Source organism: Lathyrus oleraceus, chromosome 1 (assembly GCF_024323335.1).
Source record: "Lathyrus oleraceus cultivar Zhongwan6 chromosome 1, CAAS_Psat_ZW6_1.0, whole genome shotgun sequence".
In the NCBI taxonomy this organism is placed as follows: Eukaryota; Viridiplantae; Streptophyta; class Magnoliopsida; order Fabales; family Fabaceae; genus Lathyrus; species Lathyrus oleraceus.
In genome coordinates, this window is record NC_066579.1 from 340,386,545 (window position 1) to 340,402,788 (window position 16,244).

General features: G+C 34.5%; 1 protein-coding gene across 5 annotated transcripts; it reads left to right on the forward strand.

Annotated features, from left to right (window-relative positions):
* Positions 1–1,478: 1,478 nt before the first annotated feature.
* LOC127135309 (diacylglycerol O-acyltransferase 1C) lies at positions 1,479–11,464 on the forward strand. Of its 5 annotated transcripts, none has more exons than XR_007808517.1 (16): positions 1,479–2,247; positions 2,739–2,819; positions 2,968–3,041; positions 3,125–3,200; positions 3,394–3,461; positions 4,079–4,211; positions 4,470–4,568; positions 5,129–5,230; positions 5,358–5,494; positions 5,802–5,883; positions 5,994–6,014; positions 6,589–6,651; positions 7,968–8,079; positions 8,206–8,253; positions 10,498–10,560; positions 10,863–10,919. XR_007808517.1 is itself a non-coding variant. In XM_051062055.1 (16 exons), exons 1-16 carry the CDS (start codon positions 1,870–1,872, stop codon positions 11,130–11,132), a joined length of 1,584 nt encoding a protein of 527 aa, XP_050918012.1. In that variant the 5' UTR covers positions 1,481–1,869; the 3' UTR covers positions 11,133–11,464. The 5 variants fall into 5 exon arrangements, 3 of the variants coding, with proteins under 3 accessions (XP_050918023.1, XP_050918017.1, XP_050918012.1); XM_051062055.1 differs by lacking the exon at positions 7,968–8,079 and adding an exon at positions 11,028–11,464 and having other exon boundaries at positions 1,481–2,247; positions 10,863–10,916; XR_007808514.1 differs by lacking the exon at positions 7,968–8,079 and having other exon boundaries at positions 8,159–8,253.
* Positions 11,465–16,244: the final 4,780 nt, after the last annotated feature.

The window sequence follows — 16,244 nt, forward strand, 5'->3', positions numbered from 1 at the left end:
ATCAGTCTTAATATCCACCCATTCACACACTTCTCCATTTTGGTTGAACGTGGACTCAAGCCATTGAATTCTTCTAATCCTTTCATTATCTGCAACTTCTCCATATAACCAACGGTTTAACGTCTGATTAAGACGTTCAAACAAATCTATATTTCAAAGTCGAATCTTTATCGGAGGTGCGACTGCTGAAGAGATTAAATCGACATTTCTCTTGTGAATGTATTCAAACATGATTAAAGAAAACAAAATTGAAGGAGATTGAAGAAATTGAAAGAAAATAGAAGGATGGTAAGAAGTTGTGTGAAATAATATGGGAGATGCACATATGATATCTATAGAAGAACGAAAGCATGCATGTGCCAATGCACTAGGCTTCACACACACATAACACACAACACATGCATGCGCCAATGCATGTGGCGTATACACACATGCATGTGTCAATGCATGTGGTGCCTACGTGCATTAGTTATGCATGTATGCGTCAAGGCTCTGGGCACCTCCTTTAGTTCAACTGACGCATAATTAGGGAAAATTGTTATTTTGATATTTTTTTTTTGAAAAATAGGTTATTTAAGAATTTAAATTTAAAAATAATGATTATTTTTAAAAAAAAGTTCACTACTTGCTTATATTTATGATTCAAATATTAAAACAAAGTTATATTTATAAATTAATTAAATACACTTTATATTTTATTTTTTAGTTGAATATATCTAGAATGCGCTTACAAAATTATATATACAAAACAAGTATTATGTTATATTTCATCTTCTACCTATCTCTTTAAAAAATAATTAAGTTTTTTAATTAAACAATTTTTTGTTTTTTATTATATTCTAAAAACAAATGCGTTTGTAGTCACGAGTTTACTAACAATTAATGATAAAAAATTGTAACCGATAGCTTAACGGTGATGACATAATAAGCCTTACAACTTTGTAGTTTTCCGTGTCTATGGTCATGCGTAACATACCATTGATCGCTTTTTCACAATAAAAAAAGATAACAGTTACTTCAAATATAATAATAAATTAGTTAACATATCCGCGAAGATGTAACTCTCGTGTACTTTCTTCCCTCCGATGGAGGAACCTTCAAAGTTCAAACCCCATTGCCACAATCTACATTCACACTCATTAGTACTCTTCTATCTTTCTTGAAAACCTTCAATCACTAACAAACAATCACAATTCACACACCCAAAACAAAACACTTAAATAAAAAAAGATGCCAAAACATATTCCAAACTTTCTACTCAGTCCCTATTCACTACAGTATATCTTTATTGCCACTAGCATATTATTTACATGCATCTTTTTTAACTCATTCCCTTAAATTAATTAAGTTAGGAATTTTATACCAATTTAGTGAAACGAATATAAAATTATATGATATTTTATTATTCAAAAATATTTTTTTATATAGATTTAGACAAATACATTATATTGTTATGATTTTTATTTATAAATTATTTTTCTTATTCATCATATATTTGTTATCTTCTTCTGAAATCGATGTCGACGCTGTGTGAATCACAATTTCAAAAATAGTGTACACATATGACCCTTCTTCTTCATCACGCACCTCACATCACAAGCAGCACTAAACAAAACAACGCCCCATTTTTTTCTCTAAATTTTTATTTTAATTTAATCTATGAATTACCGCAAATAAAATTAGAGCTTAAATAGTCTTCTTTCTGAAATTCTATTTCTATATCACACGACCTCGTTTTAATTATTTTTTAATTCACATTGATTTCTTCTCTCTTTCCTCATAAAGCACTTTTCTCAGTCGGTTAAAACAGAAATAACAAAAATTAGTTTAGTTTCATTCTACGACGTCAGTTCCGTTACACTTCACCGGATGGCTAATTCCGACGAGCCGGAAAGTACGGGAACCACCGCAACTGCCACTGTAACTACCGTTCAAACCGATTCAGATCTCAAGCATTCTTCTCTACGGAGAAGACCGAGCGCGACATCATCCGCCGGCCTTTTCGACGCCGAAAGTGCAGCTCAAGAAGCGATTAGAGATTCCGGCTCCGACGATTCGTCGAACGGTAAGAACAGTGAAGAGGTTAAGGATCGAAAAACGGATCATGCAGGAATTGAAAATGACGTTCAGAATGACGTCATTGATCGAGAAAAAGTCGCCGATTTCAAATTCACTTATCGTCCTTCAGTTCCCGCTCACCGGAGAATCAAAGAGAGTCCTCTTAGCTCCGGCAACATTTTTAGACAGGTTGATTTCTCGCTTTGTTTGCTGATTTCAGTTTTGCATGGCTAGTTTCGTGTCTCGAACTCCGCTGAATTAACGATATGGAAATGGTAACCGTAGCCTATCGCATTTTGTTACCTATATTTGACAGCTTTCAATATTCTGTAAAAAAAGTAATGGAAATAGTAGAAATATATTGTTCTATTGTTTTTTTTTAGAAATATCATATTGAGTTGGTGAGGTTTTGGAGTTGAGAAAATTATAAGTAATTTTTATTATAATATATAATAACTAATTTAAAAGATAATTTTATTTTATGTAGATTTTTTTGTTCATTCTTGGTTGCATGTTATTTGTTTCTTTTTGTATACAGTATGCTGTTTGATTAATTGATTAATTTATGTGTTTAATTAAAGGAAATGGTACTTTTGAGTTTGTCTTATAGGTTGTTTTGGCATTTTCTATAATTGTTTTGTTTTATGAATAATTGCTAATTACTGATCAATGAATTACAGAGTCATGCAGGACTGTTCAATCTCTGTATTGTGGTGCTTGTTGCGGTAAACAGCAGGCTCATCATTGAGAATTTGATGAAGGTTTTCTTCTACATTTTATTCTTGATAATGTCTATATATCCTGCAAAATTTGAATTTTCATCTTGTTAAAAAATGCCTTTATCTGTGTTAGCGGTTTTAATTTTCTGTTTTAATTTTTTTTTTATATATGTAATTATATGTTTTGCAGTATGGATGGTTGATTAGATCCGGCTTTTGGTTTAGCTCAAAATCTTTAAGGGATTGGCCACTCTTCATGTGTTGGTAATGAGTTTGATGATCCCCTTTAAGAATAGATTTATACTGTCATTTGACATTCTGTAACAATATTTTTATGCTTCTTTCAGTCTTAGTCTTGCAATATTTCCACTAGCCGCCTTTGTAGTTGAGAAGTTAGCACAACAAAAGAATATTTCTGAACCAGTAAGTGATTTTCCCTAGTTAGCTTGTATTATTTTCATTTCATGGGGAAAATAAGTGTTCTCTAACCGCTTATGTTTTTTTGATTGCTGTGCAAGTAACAACAGTTTCAGATTATAATTATTTGTTGTGTAATATTTTCAGTACATAGTTTCAATATCTAACATGCATGGGAATATTGACTTGAATAATGCAGGTTGTTGTTCTACTTCATGTTGTAATTACAACAGTTGCAATTATCTATCCAGTTTTAGTAATCCTCTGGTCAGTATACACTTTAAAGTTGACTCCTGTGCTTCTATCTAGATTTTTTTAATGGAAATTGTGATCACACGGGTTTGTAGCCTCTGTCAATGTCAAATTTTGAAGAATTAAATATATAAGCTCTGTTGATAAACATGTTATAGTCATGAAATTATGCTACTATCTAGGAAGGAATGTTTAGACATTATTTTTGTTTCATACAAGCAGCTTGGGGTCCTCATTTTAGTGTTTGACCCATACAATGTAGAAGTTAAATTATTTTTCAAATTACTATAATTAAAAATACAGAAAAGATAAAGTCAAGGGAACAAACAATTGGAAACAACTTTGTTGCTTCTTCATACTTGTTCGTGTCATGTGATAAAGGAAATTGACAGACATTCATGTACCATTTTCAAGCTCTTAATTGACTATTCAATCAAAGTAAATACCTGTGTTTCTTCAGCATAACAGTTGACCACATCTGTCATATCTTTTTAATTAGTGATTTTTCTTATGAGGGATACTGAAAAAATGTATGCTTCACGGATATAATATCTATAATCAAAGGTTCTTGATCATTTCATGTGTATTGGTATAGCAAATATATCTTATGGGTCCGTTGCTTTGCTCTGCAGGTGTGACTCTGCTTTTCTATCAGGGGCCACGTTGATGCTATTGACTTGCATTGTGTGGTTAAAGTTGGTGTCATATGCACATACAACCTATGATATGAGAGCTCTTACTGTTTCAAATGAAAAAGTAGCAAAGGTAGTGGTTAGTATTTCGATAAATATATTTAAAGTAGTTATGCTAAACATTCTATGTGATGTTTAGTTTTTGAACAGGAAAAATACTGTTTTATTTCCTAATTGTTGTAACAAAATTCATTCTGCTTCCGCCCACCAATCCTCTGATATTGGCGTCTTGCTGCATGGTGTGGTGACATTATGCTATAATCTGGTCAAACGAGTGTTGGATAAAAGTTATGCTTTTTCCTCTTATTCAATCATGTTACCTGTGGTATAGGGAGAAACAGTGCCCAATACTTTGAATATGGAGTACCCGCACAATGTGAGCTTCAAGAGTTTGGCATACTTCATGGTTGCTCCTACTTTGTGCTACCAGGTAACAAAATGTTTAACTTAAGTATTGATATATATATAAATTATATAAATTATGAAAATTATTTGGTCATTATTGCCTCTTTTTAGATTCACCTCTTTTACTGACATTTGCATGCATTTATTGTTTCTGATTGAAGCACATATAAGGTACCGTTTTATGGACTTATTTATGGCTATATTTTTGGTTTGGGATGTGCTTGAGGTTTTTAGTTAGAGAGAGGTCCTCCTGCAATCTGCTGCGCACCCTTTCTCATGTTTTCTCTTTATCAGTGGTTTTTTTCAATGTACTGCTCTACAACTTGTCTCGGATCGTCAAATCAATTCGTCCCACCATCTATTCTCTCCTACTTCTAGCCATCTGCTAAGCTTTTATAGCCCCTGCAGATTTATTTATTTTAATCTATTTTAACATTCACATCAGCATTAATATAATTTTATTATTCTGAAAAATTCTCTTCAGCCTTCTATACATGGAAGACAAGAACCCTTTATAACTGAAATAAGTTTATATTGATTTGTATTTTGCACTTTAGTTTCTTACATGATGAATTAATGTTATAGCCAAGCTATCCTCGCACACCTTCGATTCGAAAGGGTTGGGTCTTTCGACAACTTCTCAAGCTGATAATATTTACAGGAGTTATGGGATTTATAATAGAACAAGTAAGAAGTAGCTGTTAATAATGTAATTGTCATTTTTATCCTTTTTCCCTTCAATTTTCCATTCAACTAATGTATGTAGATATTCTGAGTGATGATATTGTTCTGTTTTGTTTAAATAATTTTGCAGTATATGAATCCTATTGTCCAAAATTCACAACATCCTTTGAAGGGAAACCTTCTATATGCCATTGAGAGAGTCTTGAAGCTTTCTGTTCCAAACGTCTATGTGTGGCTCTGCATGTTCTACTGCTTTTTCCATCTTTGGTATGTATTTCCTCTTTGTCTTGGTTCAATATTTATGTATAACTTTTTTTTAAAAAAACATATTAGAATTAAATTGCATTCACTGACCATAAATTGTGTATCATAGTCCTAATTGTGTGGATTGACTTGAAAACTGTTCCATGTCGGCACTAGAAATAGGCATCAAAGCTAGCTGTTACCCTGACAATGTTCGAAGGATTTATGTGTCTGTTATTACTTGATTTTTCAACATTAAAAGTTGCGACATTTAGCTTTAATAAAAAAACAGGCACGGCATTTAATCCTTAGAGCCACTATTGGAATATAGGTTAAATATACTTGCGGAGCTTCTCCGGTTTGGTGATCGTGAGTTCTACAAAGATTGGTGGAATGCCCAAACAGTTGAAGAGGTAGGCTTTTTGCCCTGTTTTGTTATTGGGTCTTTTAAGTTACAATACTTCCATGAAGAAAATCCATGACTCGTTTTTGTTGAATGCATTTATGCTGCTGCCGTCGTCAGTATTGGAGGATGTGGAATATGGTATGTTTCCTTTTCAACCTTGGATGAAGTTATTGCAAACACATATATTTGATATCAGCCTCAGATTTGAGAGACTTTGATGGACATTATTTATTACTTTCTGAATTAACTTTTCTAAATAATTTGTGAGGTTACAATAGCATTTATTCACGAGTTGCAGCTTGCCTTGCAAGCGACTAGCATGCCTTAACAGAATAGTAACTCCTAATCGTCTGACATTTAACAGCAACCACAACAGATAATCATCTCATTATATAACAGGAATCACAACATAATAGTAATATTCTAAAAACTAACATGATTAGAATATTTTAGAAACTCTACACAAGGCCTAGTCATACACACACAATACTCTATACTGAATACTCAATCAATGGATGATATATAAGACTAATTTAATCTGTTATCCAAGCCAGAAAGTTTCTTTTTTCATCTATGACTTTGGGCGTACTTTTCCAGCATTTTATGAGTTTATGGATATGGAACCAGACTTCAGAATATATCAGAAAGTTTTAAATAATTGTGAAGTTCTAATACATTACTGTTCAACTGAGTGGGTTCTTTCATATTGCAGCCTGTGCATAAATGGATGGTTCGCCACGTATATTTTCCCTGTATAAGGTTTGGTATACCCAAGGTAATCAAGCATTGACCTATCTTGCTGAGTGTACTCTGAGCTATACTTTCCAAGCATATTTTAGACATTAAAATCCTGTCTTTAGAGTGTAAATCTGTAAATTCTGTGTATCTTTATTTAGATCGCACTACATGTATTCATAGTGGTGTTAATGCCTAATGAATAAGCACTAATATAGGACGTTGAGTAATTTAGGAAAACTAACAATCCCTAGCAGCCATCACAACTCAACTTTATAAAATCGACTTGTAAAGTGAGGATTGTCCCTACTTATAAACATATGTTGAGATCATATGTCATTCATTGTGGGACTTTTAACACACACTGGGTGACCCGACCGTGAAAACCTGATAGCAGGTGGCCAAAAAGATCTTGGATAGGCTCTGATATCATTTTAGAATTTGGGTTGAGTCTAACTTAACAAAACCAGCAAGCAAGGTAGAATTTGATAACCATTAAGGTGTTGGAAGCGGAAGGCACACTCGGGCCTCAAATGGGCCTGAGGCGTAGACGATGCTGGAAGTTCAACAATAGATCCAGGATAAACTCTGATATCATCTTAGAATTTAGGTTGAGCCTAACTCAACCTTACAAAACTAGCTTGTAAGATGAGGGTTTCCCAAACTTTATAAACACTACATTGATCATATCTCTAAGCAATGTGAGACTAAATCTTCCCTTTCACACCTAACATAATGAAGGTGTTGGAGGCTGCAACAGAACAACCCAAATGCCGCAATTAGGTGACTAGGGGCGAATCATATTGAAGGTGGAATTTCTAAGAGTTCTCACGACTTGTATTTATATTGGTGTTACAATAAATACATAGAATGCCTAATGAGTAGCACTAACCGAGGAAGTTGTATATTCTAGGAATACTAACAATCAATCTATAATATCTACATGTTTACTTAATTCTAACACATAGTAGTTTCTTTAGGAAGTCGGTAATCATGATGACTAAATTATAATCTAAACATAAATAGTAAAAATAAACAGATTATCTTTTTATGCATTACTTGGTATTTGACATTTTTAGAGTACGAATGAACTTGTTCAGAAAATATTCTTAACATCAAGCAAATTAATGTTTTCCAATGCTGAAATCAATAAATAAAAAATACAACTTTCTGCAAACTTATGTTAACTTAACATGTGATTTTTCTAAAATCCGACCCCTATTTCATCTTTTTTTTCATGTTCATTTACTTTTATTTCAGCTGAATTGTCCATCCCATATTGATTACTTGGTCATCAGTGGAAAGTTTTCAACTGATACACAACATCAAAATTAGTTTTTTCTGTTGTTACTTCAGGTGGCTTTGGCTTCTGTACCAGCATGCATTTACATGTAGAATGACATGATTAGACAAGAAATTGAGCTTGCTTTATTCCTGTAGTGCTATACTTGCCGTGCTTCATTTTTGGGTCTCTGCATTAAGCTACCTGTTAAATAACATTATTGTTTAACATTGATTTGGATTCGATTACCTTTTATTAAATTTAGGTCTCTTGTTTCTCCGCGTCTGTGATTCTGATTTTCATCATATACAGGGTGCTTCTGCTTTGATTGCATTCCTTGTTTCTGCCGTGTTCCATGAGGTGTGTGGTTCATCACTTATTATATTTCCCCATCTACTGTGTCCCTTTTTGCTTTTATTTTTGTTTGTTTGCTTACTTTTGTAATGAAGAGAACTTTTTTATGGGGAGCTTACATAAACCTAAAAACAACCTATGGACATGTTTATAAGTTATTTTTTATCTAAAGTATCCAAACACTAATATACTCCCTCCATCCCAAATTATAAGGAATTTTTTTTTTACTATTTCACATGTATTAAGAAAACCAAATCATAATTATTTGGAGTATAACTTTTTGTCTTGTCCTTGGAGTAAGTTTTATAGGAATATGTAAAAACATTTGTATTGGTTATTGGTTAAGGAGAAAATGGGAAGGGGCGAAAATTAAATACAATTTGCATTCGATTTCATCAGAATATGTAAAATCAATTCTTGAAAAAGAGACATTTTTGGAATAACATGATTAAATAGTGTAAATGTTGATTTTTTTGCTTATAATTTGGGGCAATAAAAATGAATTTTCTTCCCTTATAAACTGGATCAGAGGTAGTACATGGTATATGGTATGGGCTAAGTCCAAATAAGCTCTTCCAAACACCTACTTAGTTCAGATTCTTTAGGCTTGTTTCTGTTTGATTCTAATAGACTATGAAATGAAAAATATGCAACACTGTCATATTACCGATGGAACGACAAGTTCGGTGTAAGCACAAAAATTAATTGGCTCCCTCAGTAGAGACTCCTTCTGACTGATCAATTATCTCACCAGTAACAGAATTCTAAGAAGATTCCCTTCTCTCATTATTCCTTAAAATATTAACTTCCTTACTTCACTCCCTAATTGCATCAAGCGCCTTCTCTTACATGTAGGGTGTCAGCTCATCATTCTTTGCCTTCCCACGTTTACTGTGACACACTCTCCATCCACATTTTGGGCCTATCCTCATTAGCAACCATCTCTATCAGGTTCACTTCTATTGAGTTCGATGTATGTTTCCATCTATTTGAAATGGATAACCGAGTCTGTCTTTTATGGTGCTTGAGAACAATATCCCATTCGTAGATGCCCACTTACAAAACCGAGGATTCCAAATTTTGCTTCACATTTTCATGTAATATTATGTCACCTATCTATCTCTATTAACAAGCTGGCATGAACAAATTATGCTACCTGACCTTTAGAACTTGATTGAATTGTGGCTACTTGGTCAAGGTTACAAATGTGAAATACTATTCTTGATAACTACTCTCCTGATTAAGTTCTTTAATATGAAGTTCTTTTCTTACTTAAATTTGAGACACACCGGTATTAAAAAAAAACCTGATATCATATTCATGAAAGCATCTTAGTTGTTGACATTGAAGAACTATTTATATGCTTGAGATGGCCAACCAGTCTAGTAAAACATTCTTATTCTTAGTTGGAATAAGATAATCCAAAAAAGGAATAAGATAAAAAAAACTCTCAAAATAATAAAAGAGAAGAATTTTATACGAAATAACAACTAAATAATTCAATTATCTCCTCCCCCAAAGGCTCAAAGGAAAGAGAAGAACTTTGGCTGCAAAAAATAACTAAAGATAGAGGCTCAAATAAGCCTTATGCCCTGATAAGGTGTTAGATGTTACACATCTATAAAACTTAATTTTCTTGTCTCGGTGAAAAATACATATCAGTATTCAACTTATATTTATCACTGCTCAAAGCAAGCTTATATCTAATTTTGAATTACCAATTAAAATCGAGAATATGGGTAGCGAAGGATTCAACTAAGATTGAGGGCCACACAAAAAGTAGGAAAAGGCAGAAAATCATTAGGTTGGCATGGTTTTAAACTGTGGACAACTTCAAATGAACTCTCACCAACTTGTTAATTACTTTCCTCAGATGCAGCATCGTATTTAGAATCCCTATTAAACTCGTTAACTGTTAATGCCTTCAATTGTCCTCTTTGGAATATCTAAAATATGAAAAAGCCCTGTCATAGAAAATCAAGGAAATCCGTTGTAAATGCTGGGACAAGAGTTAACATCATATCCGATAGATGATACTGATACTACAGCCGATATCTTAAAACTGGATTCTTACATGGCATTCAGAAAACTGTCGTATACTCTAGTTTCTACCGGTGTAGTTATCATGTTTTCTGTAGTTGAATTATTTATTGTAATTCCGTAGTTATAACATCATATATTCGTTGTAATTATGTTTTCAATGAAGCCTTTAGCAAATTTGCTCATAAATTTTCTTTCATCTGAGTGTAGTTATGCATTGCTGTTCCTTGCCGCATGTTCAAGATGTGGGCTTTTATTGGAATTATGTTTCAGGTAAAGGCTTAGTGTCACACTCTCCTTCTGTCTGTCCATTGAAGTTGGCTATTATAGAGGCTTCACTTATTATTTTAAATACAAAACTTACTCTTTTTTTGTGGAGCCAACCCCCCAAACAATAAACTTTAACCCTAACAGGAAATGAAAATCTGAAGTGATAATTTCTATTCTTCTACAGTGAGAGTGAGAGAAATTTTCTAGACAAATTTCTGCGGTCTCAGTTGTAGTTGATAATATGACATTTTCTGTACTTTAGATTCAGTTGACATGTATTGATGATGTTGTTGTGCTCTATATAGGTTCCTTTGGTCTTGATCACTAATTACCTGCAAAATAAATACAGAAACTCAATGGTATGTTTGTGAGGTGTCCTATTCAAGAATTTTAGTCTATTAATAGTCTATTATATACTCATAATCTTCAAGTTGATTTATTGGTTTTAAATTGTTATTTTCTTCTTGCAGGTTGGAAATATGATTTTTTGGTTCATATTTTGTATTCTTGGTCAACCTATGTGCGTACTACTATACTATCATGACTTGATGAATAGGAAAGGTGAAATTGACTGAGGTAGCAATAGCATTACATCATTCCCAGTTATGTGGATGGGCTTTTCCATATAAGGGATAAATCCATGTACATATGTTGCTCTATATTTTATCTGGTGACTATCATCTCTTTGATATGGTTCCTATGGGTTAAGCATTTGCGTATTATTTGCCCGAGTCTTTGGAATTTAATTCTTCAATGTATTTATTTAGTTGAATTGCTTTGGCACTAAAGCAATATGCAAGCAATTTTGAAAGCGGCGCACAAACAATGTTATATGCTAACCGGTTTCTAATAATTGATGTCAAAGCTGTAAGTGCCTGAATTGTTTAGCTGTAGATTATTTCTGGAAGTTCTATCTAGCAATAATTATTTCTGGAAGTTCTATCTAGCAATAATGAGGCAAGTGAGTCACCACTTAAATACACTGTTAGATAGATGAAAATTAAAATGCATTAAAACACGTGTCACCACTTAAATCTATATCTATGAGTGGTTTTGGCTTTGATTTTTGTTTATTTGATTCTCTTTCAATTTCGTTCAATTTGGTAAATTCTTTCATCCTATCCAAAAAATTATTTGATTAAATTTTAGGAATGAGTTATCCACTTCGGTGATGTACGTGGTATATGACATCCCATCCCAGTTTCAAATAAACTTGAACAAAATATAGTGATTCAGAAAGACACCTAGTACATATAATGTGTTCGGTTGGATTTGAGGTGAGTTACTCCAAAGTGGAAACAATATTTTTGAGAAGTCAAGATCAATACACATCCTATTATATGCACTTGTTCTAAGAAAATACATCCAGTTTTCCTTTAATGACGATCTGTCAAAACAAGGAATAAGAGATTCATAAATTACATTGAAATATTTTTTTTCAGTATATTGTTGTGTATGATTTCTTATGCGCCTTCAACTCTTTGAGAAGTTAGAGGAAAAATGTGTTTCTCTACCGAACAAAACTAAAACAACATGATAATCACAATTAGTTTGTAACATCTACAATCTTTTAATGTATTTGTGCATAAAAATCAGCATCTCTTCATTGTGTTCGATTTTTGGTAAAGGAGATGGTTTGCTAATGCGAACACCTTTGAAAATTCTTTTGAGATTTTAAAGTTGGAGAATTTGGAAAATGCGTGTCAATATGTTCGAAATAGGACTATTTCGTTGAATTGTGACTCTATTGGATTGACCTACTTAGGAACACCCATTGTTTTTACTGATTCTGAGGATGGTTCAAAATATGTGATTTCTGTATATGCAATCTTCCATAGCTACTCTTTATATGTAGTTCCATGTTGTCATCAGTTTTTAAAAATATCTCTTGAATCACTTTCCATTCGGTTATAATAGATATATTTGATTTACCATCGTTCATCACATCACCATCATCAAACCAGATCCTTTTCAGTGCTTGTAAACCTCATTCATTTGTATAGGTTTATCAAGTTTTATCATCTTTGAAATTAAATAAGCATACAAAAGACTATACGTCTTCTTAAGTGTACAATCACACTTTGAGCTATCTGAATCTACTTTTTATGTTCACTTGGCTTCGTGATAAATATAATTCAATCCTGCTTGAGATATTCTGGAGTGACATTACATGTGGAGGTAGTTCTGACCCTTCCACCCAAATCTCTAACGAGATCCATAATCATGCTTTCAGATATTTTCAGATAATTATTGTTCACACCTTCCTGGGGAAGAGTGATATTGATACACACGTAAGTGCTGAAGAGATTTTCTTCATGTACTGTACCACTCAGTCACACCCAGTAGCTTGCGGGGATTTTCTGATCGAGAGTCTTTATCTTAATGCTCGCTCCGCTGCGAGTCCTATACATGTTGGAAGCACGGTAACCCATATATCCTCCGCCCCAGGACTTGATAGAAGGCTATTACACCTAACATCTTACTGCAATTATACGTTGATGGATATTGACTTCTGTCTGGACCGTGGCCTCACGAGGAGATCTTCTTTCCACCCAAATCAATACAGACTCTTGATCGAGGGTGAGACTATCCACTACTTTAATTTACCAGATCCTCAGGTAACTTATGTTTATAATCAGGCCAATTGGGCCTATGCCATAGAAGGCCAAGACGAGTCAATAGATGAGCAGAGAATCCCATCTGAAGTAGAGCATCCTCCAGCACCTACCAGGATCAAAATCCTCATCAATAATCCAAATCTTCAGAGTCCAAGCATGCATTCTGAGCTTGTTAAGCTTCGTATGGAGATAGCCCAGCTCCGCCAGGAGCTTGCTGACGTTGCTTTGCAGGTCGAAGTGTTAGATGCCACACATGCCACTGAAGCTGATATACTGAACAATGAGATCGCTGACCTTAGACACCAGATTGCAGAGCTCCGAGGATCCGAAGTTGAGGAGACTCAATTATTCCATGGACATTGATGATATCACCGACCGAGAGATGCCGTTTGCTTTACTTATTTCCCATTATTTATTATTTATGCTTATTTTTCTTTTCTTTTTGACTTTATGTTTGCATTTCCTTTCCTAACATCTCTCAACCCGTGACTTATTTTATATATATATATATATATATATATATATATATATATATATATATATATATATATATATATATATATATATATATATATATATATATAGGTGTTACTATTATTATATTTTTTATTTTCTTTTTACTTTATTTTACTTTTTTATTTTTTGTCATTTATCAAGCTTAATCAAAATCAAAAAGGCAGCATGTTATGGAAGCCTATGTACACCCCCTTTGCAAAATAAGAAAAAAGTTGTAGCCCAAGAAGCAAGGAACAAGCCCGACCCAAACAACAAATCCGGCATCATGGCGGACGCCATGGGGTTTGTACCATTTACGGGACAGAATCCCTAAATTCCCCATTTTTGCCTTCTTCAACCTCTCAAAACCCATTTCTTCCTCCTTCCACCTCCATTGAGGTTCACGAAAATTCCCAATTTCATCATTCTAACTCCAACCCATTATCATTCCCAAACTTCACTCATCAATTTCCTCCACCAAAAACCCACTACAATCCCATTTTCCTTACTTACAATAAAAACCCATTTTTTTCTTCACTCACCATCAATGGCTGGAATGGAATTCAACAATATCATCCTTCACGGAGGGAAACCTGGAGAGCGTCAGAACAAAATTTTACAGAAATTGCAAACACGGGAAATTCTCGCCACCAGGTATGTAGATGAGGACTGTTTATATACTTTAGGGACGTATCATAATGTTTTTCATATGCTAGATAATTTAGGATTGCATGAGATTTTTGCTAATAAGGAACCCACCTATGATAGGCTGACTAGGGAATTTCTAAGTTCCCTAATTTACACCGTACACTACCGACGCCTTAGCAGGTTTGTTAGGAATGTCTTACGGAGAGGGTGCCATTTGTGAGACACCCTTAGATACAGAATGGGCACTCGAAGCATTTAACTTTTGGAATAGATTATCGAATGTGGCTGCCACTTCTTTTGAAGGAATTTTAGCCTCAATTGTTCATAACCCGACCATCTGTATTTTTCGATATCTTTTGGCATGCACTATTTTTGGTCGGGAAAATTCTAATAAAGTAAATGCTCGCGAGTTATTATTTTTACAGGGTTGCCTTACTAATCAAAGGATCAATCCTGTTCCTTTTATGCTTGCACATATGTCCGCCATTTTGAAAAAAAGGAGGAACCATTTCTTTTGGTGGATTAATTACTTCTATTGCTAGAGCACTAAATCTCAACGCTGAGTTAGCTACGTTAGAACCCATCCCTCACTTGAAATTTTTGAAGGATATGAAATTGTGCAAGGTGCGGCGAGCAGGCGGTTATAACCTCATGATCCATGGTGTAGTTATACCGAGTGTTGTTTTACCTTGCTCTCAACATACAAGGAACTGGACATATGATCTCGATGCTCCACCTTTTACCGGTCCTTTGCCACCTAATGTCCCTATGGACGATGGGCAAGGGACCGATGATGAGTATGACCGGCACGACCAGTCCCCTGCTCATGATATTCCTACACACACTGCATCACCTGCACACACTGCACCTTCTTCTTCTGACCATTTTGCAGGTACCACTCCCGGTTTTTACATCACTGAGGAGATGTGGTGCGAGCACCTGGCTCGGGAAGAAAGGCGTGACGCCCTTCTAAATACCATTAACCAACAATTGACCGATAATATGAGTTTTATGGTAGCCTCCCAGCAGCGCAATGAGCAAGCACATCGGACTATCACGGAATCCTTGCTTGCGATCACTAATCAGCAACATCTCCAGCAACATGCTAATGATCAACACTTCGCACTTATCGAGGCCAACTAGGGGTCTCTCTTAGGTCGCTCTAGGCAGCTGCAAGAAGGTCTTAGTCGTCGTAGCAGGAGTCGTCGACCCAGGCATCCTGACCAGGGCAGTGACGATGTCGGTGATCAGCCATAGTTCTCTCTCTTTCAGGTTACTCCTACCCTATCTCATATCGAAACATTGAGGATAATGTTCGGTTTAAGTGTGGGAGGAGATTTTTATCACTTTCCTTTATTTTCAGTATGTTTTGTGTGTTTTAGTTGTTTGTTTTTCTTTCAATAAAATAACATGTGTTTGACGAGTCATCTGTGTGGTGTATTCGTACTTCTCCTATTTCTTTAGCCTTACCAAAAAAATTGTGAGCAAAGAAAACAGTGTATTTTGAATATTCAGGCTATAAGACAGGTTTATGACAGGATGTAAAAGATTTGGGAAAGCTTTTTCTAAAATCGATATCGTCTTGACACCGTAGGCTTCATGATTATAAGAGTCGATCTCGATACCCCATATGTTGTGGCCCTAATTTTTGTTCTAAATAAGTCCTTAAGTAGTTTATCCTTGCAGTCAGCTCCGGCTTAAGCATGCTCTACGTAGGGGACCGATGAAAATAAGTGAATGATCATAAAAATTTCTACTTTGTTCTCTAGTTGTATGAAATTCCGGGCTATGTGACTCTCACACGGTCATTTAACCCAGCAAAATAAAGAGGTTTGCGAAGCATGTAGAAAAATAAAAAAAAATATAATAATATGCCCATTGTTGGTTGGTTCAGAGGTATTTGGTGCTGAACTTGGTAGGGTGGAT

Excerpts from the sequence above, each read along its gene's own strand:
- LOC127135309 (XM_051062055.1), top strand. The coding sequence starts at position 1,870 with ATGGCTAATTCCGACGAGCCGGAAAGTACGGGAACCACCGCAACTGCC. Across the intron at positions 5,884-5,993 it reads ATGCCCAAACAGTTGAAGAG|TATTGGAGGATGTGGAATAT; the intron begins GTAGGCTTTTTG and ends TGCCGTCGTCAG. Across the intron at positions 10,917-11,027 it reads ATAAATACAGAAACTCAATG|GTTGGAAATATGATTTTTTG; the intron begins GTATGTTTGTGA and ends TTCTTCTTGCAG.